Source organism: Mytilus galloprovincialis, chromosome 4 (assembly GCF_965363235.1).
Source record: "Mytilus galloprovincialis chromosome 4, xbMytGall1.hap1.1, whole genome shotgun sequence".
Lineage (NCBI taxonomy): Eukaryota > Metazoa > Mollusca > Bivalvia > Mytilida > Mytilidae > Mytilus > Mytilus galloprovincialis.
The window spans coordinates 1,991,003-2,007,565 of NC_134841.1; the positions used below are offsets into that span (position 1 = coordinate 1,991,003).

Sequence of the window (16,563 nt, forward strand, 5' to 3'; positions counted from 1 at the left end):
TGCTGTGGAGTAACAGATCAAAACGAAAAAGTATTCTTTGCACTTCGAAAACAATCGTTCCTTTATTTTTATGAGGCAGACTTTATAAAAGAACTTCTTAAAAAGAAAGATAAGAAGTTAGCAATATCCTTTAAATTTACTTTCCGCTATGAAGATGATGTTCTCTCACTAAATAATTCAAAATTTAGTGGCTATGTTGACCGCATCATTCCCACCGAACTAAAGATTAAGGATACAACAGAAACAGTTAAGTTTGCCTCATATCTTGACTTACACCTAGAAATTAACAACGAGTGTCGGTTAAAAACAAAACTTTACGATAAAAGTAAATTTCAGCTTCTCAATTGTTAACTTTCTATTTTTATGTAGCAACATTTCAGTAAAGCCTGAATATGGAGTAAATATCTCCCAATTGATACGATATTCCCAAGCTTGTATTTTCTATCATGATTTCCTTGGTATAGGTTTGCTGCTGACAAGGACGCTATTAAACCAAGAGTTTTAAATGGTGAATTTGAAATCATCTCTTCGTCAATTTTACGGACGCCATCACGAGTTGGTTGACCGTTATGGAATAACCGTTTCACATTTGATATCGGATGTAGTGACTACACAATTCCATTCCCTTTTCATTAATGTGACCTACCGAATAAGGCTATTTATCGGATTTGTTATAACATGAGCAACACGACGGGTGCCACGTGCAAAACAGGATCTTCTTACCCTTCCGGAGCACCTGTGATCACCCCAAGTTTTGGTGGGATTCGTGTTGCTAAGTCTTTAGTTTTCTATGTTGTTTCTTGTGTATTATTATTTGTCTTTTTTTCTTTTTTAGCCATGGAGTTGTCAGTTTATTTTCGATCATGAGTTTGACTGTCCATCTGGTGCCTTTCGACCCTCTTTTGAAGACAACATAGCCACAAAATGCTCTTTAACTGTGTACTTGTTTAGCTTCATAACTATTTTAATCTGAGCGTCACTGATAAGTCCTATGTAGACGAAACGCGCATATGGCGTATTAAATTATAATCCTGGTACCTTTGATAACTAATTATCCAGTGTGATTTTTATAATGCAATAAGCAGATAAGGAGACTGTAAATTAAGCCATATTTTTATAAGCGACCATCGCCATTTTACTTGCATAGTGTTAAAAGCATTAAAAAGGTAAAAACAATTTTGTAAATATTTCTACCATGCATTTTAACGTAGAGCAGGCTTGTTTTAACCAGAATTTTATATAGGTCATTATTTTTCTCGGATGTATTCATTTATCAGTTATGTATGCACTATATATTTAGTTATTAGTTATTGTATGTGTATATATAGTACATGTCATTGTGTTGATAATTATTATTGTTTAGCTATTAAAGAACTGAATTGCATTCTTTTCATTTAATGTTTTTAAAATAGATTAGGCTGTCGATTTTATTGTTTAAATTATTGCACCTTTTCGGACCATGACGCCTTTATTATAAAAAAAAAAAGAAGATGTGATATAATTGCCAATGAGACAACTCTCCACAAGAGACCAAAATGACACAGAAATGAACAACTATAGGTCACCGTACGCTTACTATAGATTCACTCATGTTGAAGGCAGCTATGTGACCTGTAGTTGTCATTGTGTATTAATATGATTAATTGTTTGCACGAAATGAAATTTGTTTTTGTTTATGACAGAAATCGGTGGTATTGAAACCGATGGAGAACCCAATCAACCATCGGAAATTAACAGCATATTACAATCAGTGAATCAGAATACAACAAATAGTCAAAACGCTGCAAACAACCAAAATACAACACAAACAGATGTTGGTCTGACATCATCAGTGGCCACACTCCAAGCACAGTTACGTATTTTGCAGGCACTACAATGCAGACTAATGGTAATAGAGAGCCTCCGGATGGTGCAGCACCTTCGACTCATCCACAAAATTCTTCAGTTACAAAATTAAAGGTATAATTTATCCTAAAACTTCATCCAAATCAGAAGTAGGATGTCGTGAAATGAAAGAAAAAGATGCAGCAACAAAAATAGGAAGTGAATTTCTGTATTCTTGTTTTTTCTGTTTTGCTAATATGCTTTGTCTGTGTGTCTTTTTGGTTTTTTTTATTTTGTTTTGCCAATTGATTAGGGAATTTCCTATTTAAATTATTCTCGGAGTTTATTATTTTTGTGATTTTACTGTTTAATAACTTATTTGAATATTTATTTTACAGGAAATAGTTAGCAGAGACACTGTTGATGAAAATGATCTTTTAAGTAGTTTAAACATAAATGATGAGGAATTTGATAACAGTGGTCAAAGTAACTTCACAGAAAATCAGGTATCAATGTATTGTTGCTCATGTTTTGTAATAACTGACTTAAATCATTTAGTTCGTGGAAGGATTGCTAGATATAAAACCAGGGTTTACCTGTAATAAGTCAACAGTATGATACTTTTCCATTTTTGTCCCCTGCGAATTCGTTGCACATAGAAATACGGAGCGTCCGTCTGTCCATCCGGTCTTGTTAGCGCTCTCACGAACACAATTCTTAACAGATATTTATTACAGTTTTATCATATGTTTATTTAGCAGATGTTTTTTTCCCCTGTAATTAGTTAATACTTCAGTTTTATCATGTTTATCTTTTATATAGTCATTTAATAAAATTTACTGTTTGCAAAAGTATAAATTATTCTAAATAATAAGGATGTTCGTATCAGAAAAGCCTGGCCGTATTTGGATCAGCTTTTTTGAACTTTTGCTGTTCATCTTTGTACTTGTTTTGGCTTTCGAACTTTCGTTTCTGGGCGTCACTAGTAAGTCTTGTGTGGACAAAACGCACTCCTGGCGGATTAAATTTTAAATCTGGTGCCTTTTGTTAGCTATTATTCGATTGTTTTTTTGTCCAATATGTTCTCCTTTTTATTTTTATTGTAGTCCTGTTATTGTTATGATATTGTAATTATTATGTTTATTTATGTTGGCCTAATTTGTGTTGTATGGCCTGATAGTTGTTTACCAAATAATCTTATAACTGTGCAGTTTAGGAATCACTGGAACAATCACAGAATGATTGGAACTTTCTAGGATGATCCTTATAAAAGATGCGTAATTTAAACTTCTACGTTATTCCAGAAACTTCCGTTGTAACTTTCCAGGATTTTCCACAATGTTCCATTATAGAGTGTTCTAGAATTTTCCATGACAACACTATATATACAGACACTAAAGTTAAACTCTCATAATTAAACTTGGACTTAGACATTGATAGACATTAGTATTCACGGCATTTGGATTGACACTTTTATTCTACAAACAACATCATACTGGATTGTGACCTTAGTAGTGAACATAATATTCAGATTGGATTCCGAAAGATTTCCGGATACAGATAAAGATAAAAGAGTGGACTCATATTTTGACAGTTAAGTTATCAGTAATATTTGTAAAATACTTCTTGTAAACTTTTGTATAATAAATATTGTTAAATTTTAGTATTGATTTGTGTCTTTTGTTGGCTACAATTTAAAGGCGATTTCTGGCCGTAACATTATGCTGTGTTGTCATTTTAATGTTATACTTAACATTGCCATTAAAGTAAAGCGGGAGGTTTGGCATGCCACAAAACCCAGTTTCTTTTTAAAAAATATGGCCATTGTTATATTATAGTTCGTTTCTGTGTGTGTTACATTTTAACGTTGTGTTTCTTTTGTGTCGTTTGTTACCTCTTATATTTAAGTGTGAATGCACATTATTATAAAACGTGTCACGGTACTTTTCTATCCCAAATTCATGTATTTAGTTTTGATGTTATATTTGTTATTCTCATCGGATTTTGTCTAATGTTTAGTTCGTTTCTGTGTGTTTTACATTTTAAGTTTGTGTCGTTGCTCTCTTATATTTAATGCGTTTCCCTCAGTTTTAGTTTGTAACTCAGATTTGTTTTTTTTCAATCAAAATATAGCAGTTTTACAAAATTGTTAAAATGTAAACTTTTATTTATTTATTGGAAAGTAGAATGCTTCTGCTACATACATATGGGCTTTTTTGACAATACATAGCACATATATCGGGTACTAGCATCATTAAGTCATGCGAAATTATGAAATCTTCACAATTTTTAGTTAAATTTTAGACGGTTTTCGTCTGAAATGAAAGTTGCCGCATTCGTGTTCATTCTTAATATTGAAATGAAAGTTGCCGCATTCGTGTTCATTCTTAATATTGAAATGAAAGTTGCCGCATTCGTGTTCATTCTTAATATTGAAATGAAAGTTGTATTCGATGATACTACATAACATATATAAAGGTTGAGGATGAACACGGATGTGGCCACTTTCATTGTTTACAAAAACCATCTGAAATAGTTATCAAAAGTACTAGGATTATAATTTTATACGCCAGACGCGCGTATCGTCTACATAAGACTCATCAGTGACGCTCAGATCAAAATAGTTAAAAAGCCAAATAAATACAAAGTTGAAGAGCATTGAGGATCAAAAATTCCTAAAAGTTGTGCCAAATATGGCTAAGGTAATCTACTCCTGGGGTAAGAAAATCCTTAGTTTTTCGAAAAATTCAAAGTTTTGTAAACAGAAAAAAGTGACATTTTTGGTATATTTGATAGATTTTTCATATTAAAGCTTGAATCGGAGCGTTTTTAATGACTTAATCAGTTAAAATCTTTCACATCAACTAATTGAATCAACTGAAATAGGCACTTAAGTGTTTAAAAAATGTTAAAAATCTTTCATTAGATGAACCTGAAATTTGAGGCCAAAATGGGCCCTTACCGGACCTACTCCTTTACACTTTTGGTTTATATCATCAATGTTTTGAAGAGTTCAAAAATCAGTGCCGAGTTTTGGTTTTTATAGAGTTATAGCCCTTGGAAATTTGATTATATAGAACATTGTATTGTAAGCACTCTCCTGTTACAAAACTTTGAATTCTTCGAAAAACTAAGGATTTTCTTATCCCAGGAATAGATTACCTTAGCCGTATTTGGCACAACTTTTTGGGAATTTTGGGTCTTCAATACTCTTCAACTTTGTACTTGTTTAGCTTTATATATTTTTTTATCTGAGCGTCACTGATGAGTCTTATGTAGACGGAACGCGCGTCTGGCGTATTAAATTATAAGCCTTGTACCTTTGATAATTATATGATAAGTTTATATCAACATAGTTTTGACACTTCGAACATCAGTGCTGATGAGTAATTCCCCCTTGAAAAATTTAATATAACTTAAATCGCATTGCATTCGCTCAGAAGCCTTTATTCACTAAGATATTTAGAAATTGATTTAAACGAACACAAATAGGTGTTTTTTTTAGTTATTGGATGGATACAATATTGTAATGTAGGGGACATTGGAACTCTGTTCTATTATTTTGTTGGTTATTGTAGTTCAGCATTAGATTTTGTTAGTTTTTATGGATTTCATGTTAAAATTCGTTGACACATAATTAACAAAACGGTTAGGTGGAAATGCTGTATGAATTTAAGGAAGCAAACTAAAAAAGTATATAAAGTAGATTGTTTTCACTTAAACTAAGGTACATGTACTCTAACATGTTAAAAGTACTTTTACTCTAAGATTCCTGTGCTTGGGATTTATGTAAAGTTTTATTATTTCTGTGTTTAATAGTCTTGAAACCCTTTGTACTAGTGTTTTTTTGCGTGTGGGTCATATCACCTTTTGTGCAAGGATTGTTTGTGTGAGGGTCACGTAAACTGTTGTGATATGATTCCTGTGTTTGTGGTTCATGAAAACTTTTTTCTAGGATATCCTATTATAGTTTTTATGAAATCTTTGATTTAGGAGATTAATGTATTGTATCGTAAGCTCCAACGACATCCGTTGATTATTTGAAGATCGGAATTGAGTTTATTGGCAACGGGTCAGCCAACGAGTATTTTCGACCATCTAATCACCAATTGATGCAGTGGGAGCTTAAAATATAATTTTGTTATCTCTATTAAAAAATAAACAGACAGAAAATATCATCAAACCAAACATCTGAAATCCGTCAAATTTCGGCTGAGCTTGCAGATATATATTCATAGAATCAATTGTAAAAATTGGTGACGGTATCCAAACAAATTGAACGTTACAAACGATGTTGCATTATAATCTGAAAGTCCTGTTTTTGTGAGTCATTATTGGAAACTGTTTCTGTAGGTGTCATTATTTTTTTTCTAGAACTCCTGTGTTTGTGGTTGATAAGCACATTTGTTCTACAATTCCGGTTGTTGTGTTTGATAGGTACTTTAGTTATAGGATTACTGTTGTGGTTTTTTCGCCTTAACCAAGTCGAATATGACAATTTGTTATTCATTCGTGATTTCGTGATTTGATTTCGTCAGAGACTTCCCGTATTTATTTTTCTTTGGAGTTCGTTTTTTTTTTTTTGTCAATTTACCTTTTTGTTCTAATATTTCTGGTGTAGCTGTTCTGAAAAAAAATTTGTTCTAAGATTCATGTGGTGGTAGTTCACTAAATTAATTGTTGAAGGATTCCTGAGTTCATGGTCTTTTTAAATCTTTATGCATATTGTTGCTGTTGTTTAAAACTTGTCCTGGGATTCTGTATGTGTCGGTCATGAATATGTTTATGTTTTTGTCGATTTAAACCTCTGTTTTATGATTCTTATGGTTGCGGTTGATAGAAGCTTGTGGTTGTGGTTCATGAAAACTTTATTCTATGATTCCTGTTGGAGTAATTGATGACAACATATGTATAAGATTCTTTGGGCATTTTCCTCTGGGTCCAAATCTTCATTGTTCATGACAACTTTTATTCTTATATTTTAAGTTCTTGATAAATGTAAACTATAAATATTCTGTGGTTATTGTTAATAGGAATTGAATGACATGTTATGGAATTGCTGGGGATCCCGTGCGTGTAAAAACATATGTCATCCATTCATCTCCTGTACCTCTAATAAGAAGGAAGCAGCTGGAGTCCTGTGTGTTCAAATACATGTCCACCATCTCATTTACTACCACTGTCATGAAATAAATGTTGATTATAATAGTAGATCAAAATGAACGAAATATTTTGGGTCGATGCCTCTGCTGGTGGACTATTAGTTCCCGAGGGTATCACCAGCCATGTAGCCAGTACTTCGGTACTGGCATGAAAATACGGATTTTTTGTGTTATTAAAATTTGCTGTTACAAAATATTAGAAATTATTATAAATTAAGGAATGTATCTCCCTCATGCAAAGCTCTGATTCCTTTCACGGATTTGGCTATACTTTTTGGACCTTTTGGATTATAGCTCTTCATCTTTTATATAAGCTTTAGATTTCAAATATTTTGGCCACGAGCATCACTGAAGAGACATGTGTTGTCGAAATGCGCATCTAGTGCAAGTAAATTGGTACCGTTAATTTTATTACGGAGTGTAAATGGGGCGTTTTTCTTGATTAAAGATGAAAAAGAAAAGAATTATAAAAAACATTTTGAACATTGCAAAACTCTAAAATACTGGGGGGCCTCAATACTGGTACATATGTATAACGGATAAACACTTGAAATGGGAGCAAAGATGTAGGTGAAATTATCTTTTATACAATGTTGATACGAGACATTTGAGTGAATTATTTTTGTCTGTTTGGAAGAAAACAATGTAAGAAGGCTGATATATAATGCAAAGTATTTTTTTGTAGAGAAAGAAACCCACAATACATGTACATTCATCAATAATAAGTAAGCATCTGATGTTGAATGGTCGTAATTTAAGTACCTATAGAGTGAGTTTAAGAATGATTAAATATATGTTAACATGCCAAATAAGTAAATATATTTTCTGTTTGTGTCTGTAACAGGTTAGCACTGATTCACTTAAAACTGAGACCACAAAAAGCCGAGTCTGTTCACAGCAACCTGATGATACTGAAAGATTTGTTTGTCCAAATTCGAATTCTCAGCACGATTGTGGAAATGATCAGGGTCTGAACTTGCAATCCGTTTTAACTGACCAACATGATACAAATGGTTCCAACATGGAGTCTATAGGAATAAATAGAGTAAATGCTCTACTGCCAAACTACAATAGTGATGAGTAAGAATAAATTGATTGACCTGCTACAAATACACAAGGTAACTAAAAACTAGTATCGATCAAATATTTTTAAAAGAGTTTTTCCCCTTGAAAATATTACCGTAATTATATTTGAAATTACAAATTACATTCACTCCTAAGCCTTCATTTCTCTTAAAGTATCTATGAAATGTTACAGCAGATTCCAACGAGTATGAAGCTACAGGTAGACTCTTTGGTTAGCTTCCTTGCTAGCTCAACCATGAAATGATTATTACCTTAAAATTGGGAGGAGCATAGCACCAATTCATCATCCAATGAAAACACTCATATCAATGGCCTGTTTATAATGTGTATGTTTCATACAAACAGGTTTACCTAAATGTAAACTACTTTTCAAATTATGGTGACTTGAGTAACACCGGTATCACTCAGATTACAATTCTACCTTGACAGGTAAGTTTGTATTTAGCCTATAAAATACTTATTTAGCCTTGAGAATTGAAAGGTCAGTTTATCCCATTCATACAATAGAAGTTGATAAATTTGGCTTCATGCCATTTACCTTGTCCAAAATTAAGGTCACTTTATTGTTATTGTGATATTGTTAAAGTACAAAAGAACCCTATATTCTGACCAATACTTAAATCTTGTGCATCTTGATTTAATTGTTAAAAATCTGCTAATGTTGAATTTTTGGGGTTATTTCGGCCTTTTAATTGCATATTTCTTTACATGGTAGTTTTTTTTTCAGATATAAAAAAAAAACTATCTGCTTGACTGTATAGAAATAGACTATGCTTGCAGTTTATCTATTACACTGTCTTGTTTTTTGTTTACACCAAATCTGACAGATTATTATTTAGTTGCAAAATATTTTAAATGAGAGCTGAAATATTTTCTATCTTTAAATGTGCATAATGTGAAAAAGAATGAAGAAAACATCTTGGTCCCTAAAAACATCATCAACCAGGATATAACATTCCAAATATTAATTTATTATACTAATATCAGTTGAAATCTCAAGCCACTGTTTTGCATGTTAAAGTCATAAGAAACGAGTGACCGGTGAAAAATAATGTTCTTCCAATTCTTAAACCAATGCATACAAACATCATAAAGTTAGTCTTCTGTGCACAAATTTATAATTTTTTTCGTGTGAATTTCGTAAAATCGTCATTTTTTTTTTCAATTGGTCAGTGTTATTGTGAAAATATGGCAGGTAATTAAAGTTCGTGTTTTGAAGCCGAAGTTTAACGATTGTCACCTGTTTGTCAACAATCGACAAAAAATTAAAAAAAAAGCATGGAAATTGAGCACGTGTTTAACATGTAAATTCAGACAATAGTTTATTTTAAGGACATCCATGCGTATTGGGATCACCGGATTTTTACGAGATGGGTCACACTGAGGTCACTTTGCATACGGAAAATATGTCGAGGAATTGCTTCCTGTGAAAGGAAGCAATTAAAATAAAGTAAACTTCTTCTAAATATGAATAAATTAAAGAATTTTCTTCAGAAAACAGTATATGTACATAAGTTTTATAATGAAAACTATCCATTGAGTTATAAAAAAAATATATGCATTATTTTTTTTAATTTGAGGTTTCTTATGACTTTAACAATGTAGGTCATGTCCCTACAGAAAATCAATAAATATGACAGTGCAATGTACTCTTAGCACAAACACATAAGGTCACTGTGAAATAGACATCTAGGGCAAGAAACAGTCAGTTATACCAAACCAGTTTGACTAGATGTCTAGTTTAAAACCAGTTTGACTAGATATGTCCTATATTTTGACAATGTAAATGACATGAGGACCTGCATGGGTTTTTTTAATATCTGTATTCCTTTAAATTTTTAGGGCATTTTTCTTTTAATAGCCTTAAAATAACTCTCATTCTGTAAAATTCTCATGAAAATGATTTTACTATTTAGTCTTTCTGTTACAAGATTATTTATCAATTCTGTACATTGATCATTATTTTATCAGTATTGCATTACAGTTACCTAAGTTACCTTTTTACTTTGCACAGTTGTTCTTTATACTTTTGCACCGCATTAAATTATTCTCTATTCCTTATTTTGTTGTTCATTTTCTCTATTCTCTATTTTTTGTTGCTATTACATGTGTTCTCTATTCTGTAAACCCCATTCAGACCCTTATAGGTAAACTTCTATTGTATGAATGGGATAAAATGACCTTTCAATTCTCAAGGCTAAATAAGTATTTTATGTATTAGATAAAATACAAAGGTAACAAAGAAACAGGCCGGTAACAACCGTTGCCGGATAGTTTTTCTGCACGAGTAGTCAGGTCAAGGTCCGAGGCGATAGCCGAGGACCTTGACCTGACTACAAGTGCAGAAAAACTATTCGGCTGGTTGTTACCGGCCTGTTTCTTTTGTTACTTTTGTTTTTTTATCTGACTTGTACGACGTTTCAAGTAATAATACGTTAAGCAAGACTAAACATTTGAGAATCTTTGATAGCCATAAAGCAGTAAATGTAAGTTATAGTATAAACACATTTTTTTTTCATTTCCCTTCAACCGAGATTTTTTTTAAAGAAAAAAATCAGGAATCTAATAATTTGATAAAAAAAAAAGAACCATTTCAAGTAAAATATAAATGTTGTACACATTTAAGACTTTTTAAAATGCAACTTCGTAAAAACGTAATATATTAAGGAATATTTTAGTGGTAAGTAAGATAATGTTTGATTTTTATGAATAAAACAGAAAGCGGGGAGGGGGAGGGGGGCTAATTCATTTTAAAATACACAGGCTGTGATCTTTATATTTGATGAAAAAATGCAGGATGAGCCATTAAATCCCGTCATTCCCCCTTTAAAAAATCGTAAAAATCGCGCGTTTGTTGCCAAATACATGAATTTAATATGCAGTGGTGGGGCTCCCGCGGGTTGGAACAACCCTTTTTTTGAAGATCAATGCATTTAAAATTTAAATGGGGACATAAAGTTGGACCCCCCCCCCGTTTTGTTCTGGATTTAGACATGGATCCGCCACTGATATAAATTCGATAACAATATAAAGGTATCAAAAGAATGAATTTCCTACTTCATTAGTGAATGAAATATTTATGAAAAAAATGGATTTTGTCTTAATATTATTTATATTCAGGAATATACTTTGATTTTTTTTTTTTAAATTCATGCTCGTCTCTAGATCTGCAAGTGTTGATCGGGATTAAACACGTGTTACCATATGATCCAATCGCAGCTTACCGCCCAAAATTGATGACAAGTTGAATGATTTTCTTCTAGATTTGCTGCTTATTTGGACGTGTATTACATGAACACTTTTTGTTTATAGGATCAATCGTGCATTGGTGAGTTGATAGGTATTTTCTTTTGATATTAGATTTGATTTTTATTTATTTATTTCCTGTCTTATTTTTTATTGAAATGTTCACGTCAGTATCATCCTTTCTTTACTTTCAGCATTGTCCAAAATACTATTCATGTCCATATATTTAAGAAAACATTTATTGACCGAATATTTTGCTTCATAAAGGGGGCGGTATGTTCTTTTTTGAGTATATTAACTATTTACTTTTCAACGCCATCACCCAAATGTTTTTGTTTAAATTAGCACCAGGGGCGGATCCAGTCATTTTAAAAAGGGGGGTTCCAACTATATGTCCCCATTCAAATGCATTGATCGGCCAACAAAAAAGGGGGGTTGCAACCCCCGGATCCGCCAATGAGCACTATTAACGGTATTTGGAAAATCAGGAATCATTCAAAACATTAATTTGTCATCTGCTTGACCATAATAATTTTTTTCTCATATAATTTGGGACCAAAATATCTATTTTAGGAGAAAATACCCCCCACTATTGAAGTTAAATGTCTAATCCCTTAGTGTACTGATGTGAATAGTAATTAACTGGAAATGTTTGAAAAAAAAGATATTGATGTTGTTCAATAAAAAGACGGGAAATAAGTCGGTGGACCAAAAAGTTCAAATCTAATTGAAAGATAAAGTGCCCATGAACTCACTGATCATGCACGAGTGATTCTATTCATAAAAAGTGTCCGTGTAACAACTAAAAAGAGTCCGTGTATCGTCTAAAAAGAGTCCGTGTAACACCCGTTAATGTACTGTTTTTCTATAGCTCTGCGGGGGGCAAAGTCGTACAAAGGCTAAATACAAACTTACTTGTCAAGGTAGAATTGTAATCTGAGTGATACCAGTGTTACTCAAGTCACCATAAATTTTATTTCTTATAGTCTTTGATTGAATTAAAAAATTCTTAGTATTACAATAAATTAGAAGCGGAGTTACGGTTTATGTTTTGTTCAAGGATGATTATATTTAGTGTTGATTCGATAGACAAATAGAAATTCTATAGAAAATCCACAGCATTTCCCCTTGTACTCTCATATTTGGCAATTTGGTACCTGATAGATGGAGGATTATTGCAAGCAGTGCTAGCAATGATTTCCTTGGTACAAGTTTATAAATTTAAATATTGGTTTAAACAAATATAAATATGGACCAGTTCAAGTACACCTTCTAGGGTGCGCTCGACTTTCGTGACTGAGTACCATTTTTTAAATTTAATTTAAAAGGTTGTTTAGGAATTTTTGTTAACTGTAAACGCTAGCACATCATAGAACATCAAGTGGGTAATCTATGCTTAAAAATTTATAACAAAGATATCTTTGGATTTTCTACAAAAATCTTGGTTTATTTGTCACAAAATCACGTTTAACTTTAAAAATGCAATAAAACTATAAATAATAATGCTTGCTCGAAGTTTCCCCTTTGTATATGTACAATATCTTTGCTGTTTTTATACTATTGCAGTTTGACAAATTCGTAATTCAAAGGCAACAGAAGGATATTTACGCGGTGATTGTATCATTGTAAAGTACGCGCGTCTGGCGTATATATATACTAAATTTAGTCCTGGTATCTATGATGAGTTTATTCACATAACTGTATTTATAAATGAACTGAGTAATTGATTGAAATAAAATTGGCAAATCAAACACACCTACAACATGCTTGTGAATTAGCTTATACTTATCAATAAATTTTAAATTTAGATTGAAAACTTATTTTTAAACTGACTTGTAAAACTAGTTTTACAATGTTTATATTCTGTCACTAGTTCTGATTGGTTCTCTGTTTAACTATTGACTCAACCCAAAGGCTTGTGTACCTTACCTAATAATGATTTCATTGTTGAGCTAGCATTAAGCTAACCAAAGAATCTACCTGTAGTTTCATACTCCCTGGAATCTGCTGTAAAGAGCCAAAGTAATTGCCTTTAGACATATAAAAATTGTTTAATACAGGAGACATTTGAACTCTGTTCTTTCATATTTTTTTTTAGCTCACCTTGCCCGAAGGGTCAAGTGAGCTTTTCTCATGACTTGGCGTCCGTCGTCCGTCGTCCGTCGTCGTTAACTTTTACAAAAATCTTCTCCTCTGAAACTACTGGGCCAAATTTAACCATATTTGGCCACAATCATCATTGGGGTATCTAGTTTAAAAAATAAGTCCGGTGACCCGGCGAACCAACCATGATTGCTGCCATGGCTAAAATTAGAACATAAGGGTAAACTGTAGATTTTGGCTTATATCTCTGAAACCAAAATATATAGAGCAAATCAGATATGGAGTGATATTGTTTATGAGATCAAGATCTATCTGCCCTGAAATTTTCAGATGAATCGGACAACCCGTTGTTGGGTAACTGCCCCTGAATTGGTAATTTTAAGGAAATTTTGCCATTTTTGGTTATCTTGAATATTATTATAGATAGAGATAAACTGTAAACAGCAATAATGTTCAGCAAAGTAAGATCTACATAAAAGTTAAAATGACCAAAATGGTCAGTTGGCCTCTTAACGAGTTATTGCTCTTTATCGTAAATTTTTCGTAAATTTTTGTAATCTTTACAAAAATTTTCTCCTCTGAAACTACTGAGACAAATTTAACCTAACTTGTCCACAATCATCATAAGAGTATTTAGTTTAAAAAAATGTGTCTGATGACCCGGCTTGCGAAGCAAGATGGCCGACATTGCTAAAAATAGTACATATGGTAAAATGACGTTTTTGGCGAAAACTTAACCAAAGCATTTAGAGCAAATCTGAAAGGAAAAATTTGTTTGTTAGGTCAAGGTATATCTACCTTGAAATTTTCAGACCAATCAGGCAACCCGTTGTTTGGTTGCTGGCCCTGAATTGGTAATTTTCAGAATAAATTTGCAGCTTTTGGTTATTATCTTGAATATTTTTGTAGATAGAGATAAACTGTTAACAGCAATAAAAAGTAAAATCACAAAAATACTGAACCCAGAGGAAAATCAATTCGGAAAGTCCATAATCACCAACAAAAAATTCAACATAATCAAAATGGTCAATTGACCTCTTAATTATTGCTCTTTATAGTCAATTTTAAACAATTTTCATAAATTTTGTAAATTTTGTAAATTTTTACAAAACATTTTAACTACTGGGATAGATTCCGATTCGTAGGTTCATTAGATAGAGATAATTGTAAGCAGCAAGAATGTTCAATAAGGTAAGATCTACAAACACATCACCACCACTAAAAGACAATTTTGTCATGAATCCATCTGTGTCCTTCGTTTATGATATGCCCATAGACCAAGGTGAGCGACACCGGCTCTTTAGAGCCTTTAGTTTAATTTCTTTTTATGATTTCAAAAAGCATCACTCAATGTACTTATAGACTTTTCTTTCACTATTGTGTACACAAAATCGTTTACACTGTTGTCAATGTAATAATATAGAATTAACAGCGTACAAGAAATTACACAGAAGAAATATTTATCTTAAAAGCTTCATAGGTACATAACTTTTAATACATATAGCGATATACCTTTATATATAGGGTCCAACATTTTAATCCAAAATCATACTTATTCAGTATACTCATGAAATACTTGTTTTTACTTTTAAATTTTACTACTAACTATTGGAAATTAATTGTGTCTTGATATTTACAGGTGCCTCCGCTTTATCGTCTACAATGAAAAGAATGATACATGCTACGAGATCTATAATGTGGGGCCATGATTAAATCGGTGATCTTTGTACAGAAATGTAATCAAAGTTTTATTTGAATAAATTATATATTTATATTCTAATATATTATTTGTGATTTTTATTTAAATTTGTGTTCATTCTTCATAAAAAAAAATGCACGCCCTATTTACAAATACACATGTCCGAATACCTAATGCTGAGATTATTCCGACAACTGTCAAACAGAAATATAATGGGGAATATAAAAATACTGTATTATTGCATAGAATGCCCAAGTAAGGGTTATGCAGTTGTGATATTTGTTTCAATCAATTTATTGATAATTGTAACAAAAAAACCTTGTTTGATGATAATGACAGTGATTTTTTTCAAGTGAAATACAACCTGATTGCATTTTGTAAACATTCTATTTTAGAATTAAAAATTAAGAAATGTTTTGCCAAAAAAAATTTAAAGCAATTTATACCTAGGGTAGAATAATCTTTGTTTTTCCAATAATTCAACATGTTTTCAATTTTAATGTATAGAATAATGAACACTTCACTCCTTTGGGGACTTTTGATGTATTTTACTTACTGTAGAATGTTATAAATATTGTATACGCAAGCTCTGTCTGTGTAATTAATATGAATGTATAACTTAGGTATGCAAAAAATATAAAATAGATTTTTTATAATAGAGTTCCCCATTTATTCCTGGACGATGGATCATTGTAAATACAGGGCCCCTTGTGTATACTTCCCTGGGTTATACAAGGTAAATTATATTCAGGTGATTTTCAATAAATGTATTTCAAGTCTTAAAAAAAAAACCCACTTCACTTATATTTCATTTCAACACAAAAGGGGTGACTACTGGTCTTGTGATACCCGCGAGAGACGTCCAACAAAACAAATAAAAGATACCAGGGGTTTATAATTTGGTACCCATGTCATGCGTTTCGTCCTCATAGACTAATCAGTGGCCTTCGAATCAAAACATTTGTTATCCATTTGTTTGTTGTGTTTTATCATTTGATTAGGGACTTTACGTTTTGAATTTTCATCGGAGTTCAGTGTTTTTGTGATTTCACTTTTTGTTACACCAAATGTTATATGAAGTTCATGAACAATATAAAATTGAAATTCACAAAAGTTGGAAAAAAGGCTAATGCTTTCTAAACTCGGATGTATGAAATCCTATTAAAAGTGCTCCAAATAAATCAACATTTATAAACAATACATTGAGCTGTAGCCTTCCTCCGGGTAGGGGATTTTCTCGCGTTTTTGAAGACACATTTGTGCCCTTCGGCTGTTTTCTGCTTTTTTGTTGGGATGTTGTCTCTTTGAGATCACCCATGGTTTTGGTGGGGTTTGTGTTGCTTATTCTTTAGTTTTCTATGTTGTGTCATGTGTACTATTGATTGTCTGTTTGTCTTTTTCATTTTTAGCCATGGCGTTGTCAGTTTATTTTTGATTTACGAG

At 32.1% G+C, this 16,563-nt stretch overlaps 1 protein-coding gene across 1 annotated transcript; it reads left to right on the plus strand.

Moving 5' to 3' along the window:
- The first annotated feature begins 1,686 nt into the window (after nucleotides 1-1,686).
- LOC143070455 (uncharacterized) lies at nucleotides 1,687-15,119 on the plus strand. The gene is made up of 4 exons (XM_076244739.1): nucleotides 1,687-1,959; nucleotides 2,223-2,330; nucleotides 7,831-8,104; nucleotides 15,061-15,119. The coding sequence occupies exons 1-3, from the start codon at nucleotides 1,876-1,878 to the stop codon at nucleotides 8,068-8,070; spliced, it is 432 nt and encodes a 143-aa protein (XP_076100854.1). The 5' UTR covers nucleotides 1,687-1,875; the 3' UTR covers nucleotides 8,071-8,104; nucleotides 15,061-15,119.
- The last annotated feature ends 1,444 nt before the right edge of the window (nucleotides 15,120-16,563 follow it).

Coding starts and splice junctions, on each gene's coding strand:
- LOC143070455 (XM_076244739.1), top strand. CDS start 1,876: ATGCAGACTAATGGTAATAGAGAGCCTCCGGATGGTGCAGCACCTTCG. Junction 1,960..2,222: donor CTTCAGTTACAAAATTAAAG/GTATAATTTATC, acceptor TTTATTTTACAG/GAAATAGTTAGCAGAGACAC. Junction 2,331..7,830: donor GTAACTTCACAGAAAATCAG/GTATCAATGTAT, acceptor TGTCTGTAACAG/GTTAGCACTGATTCACTTAA.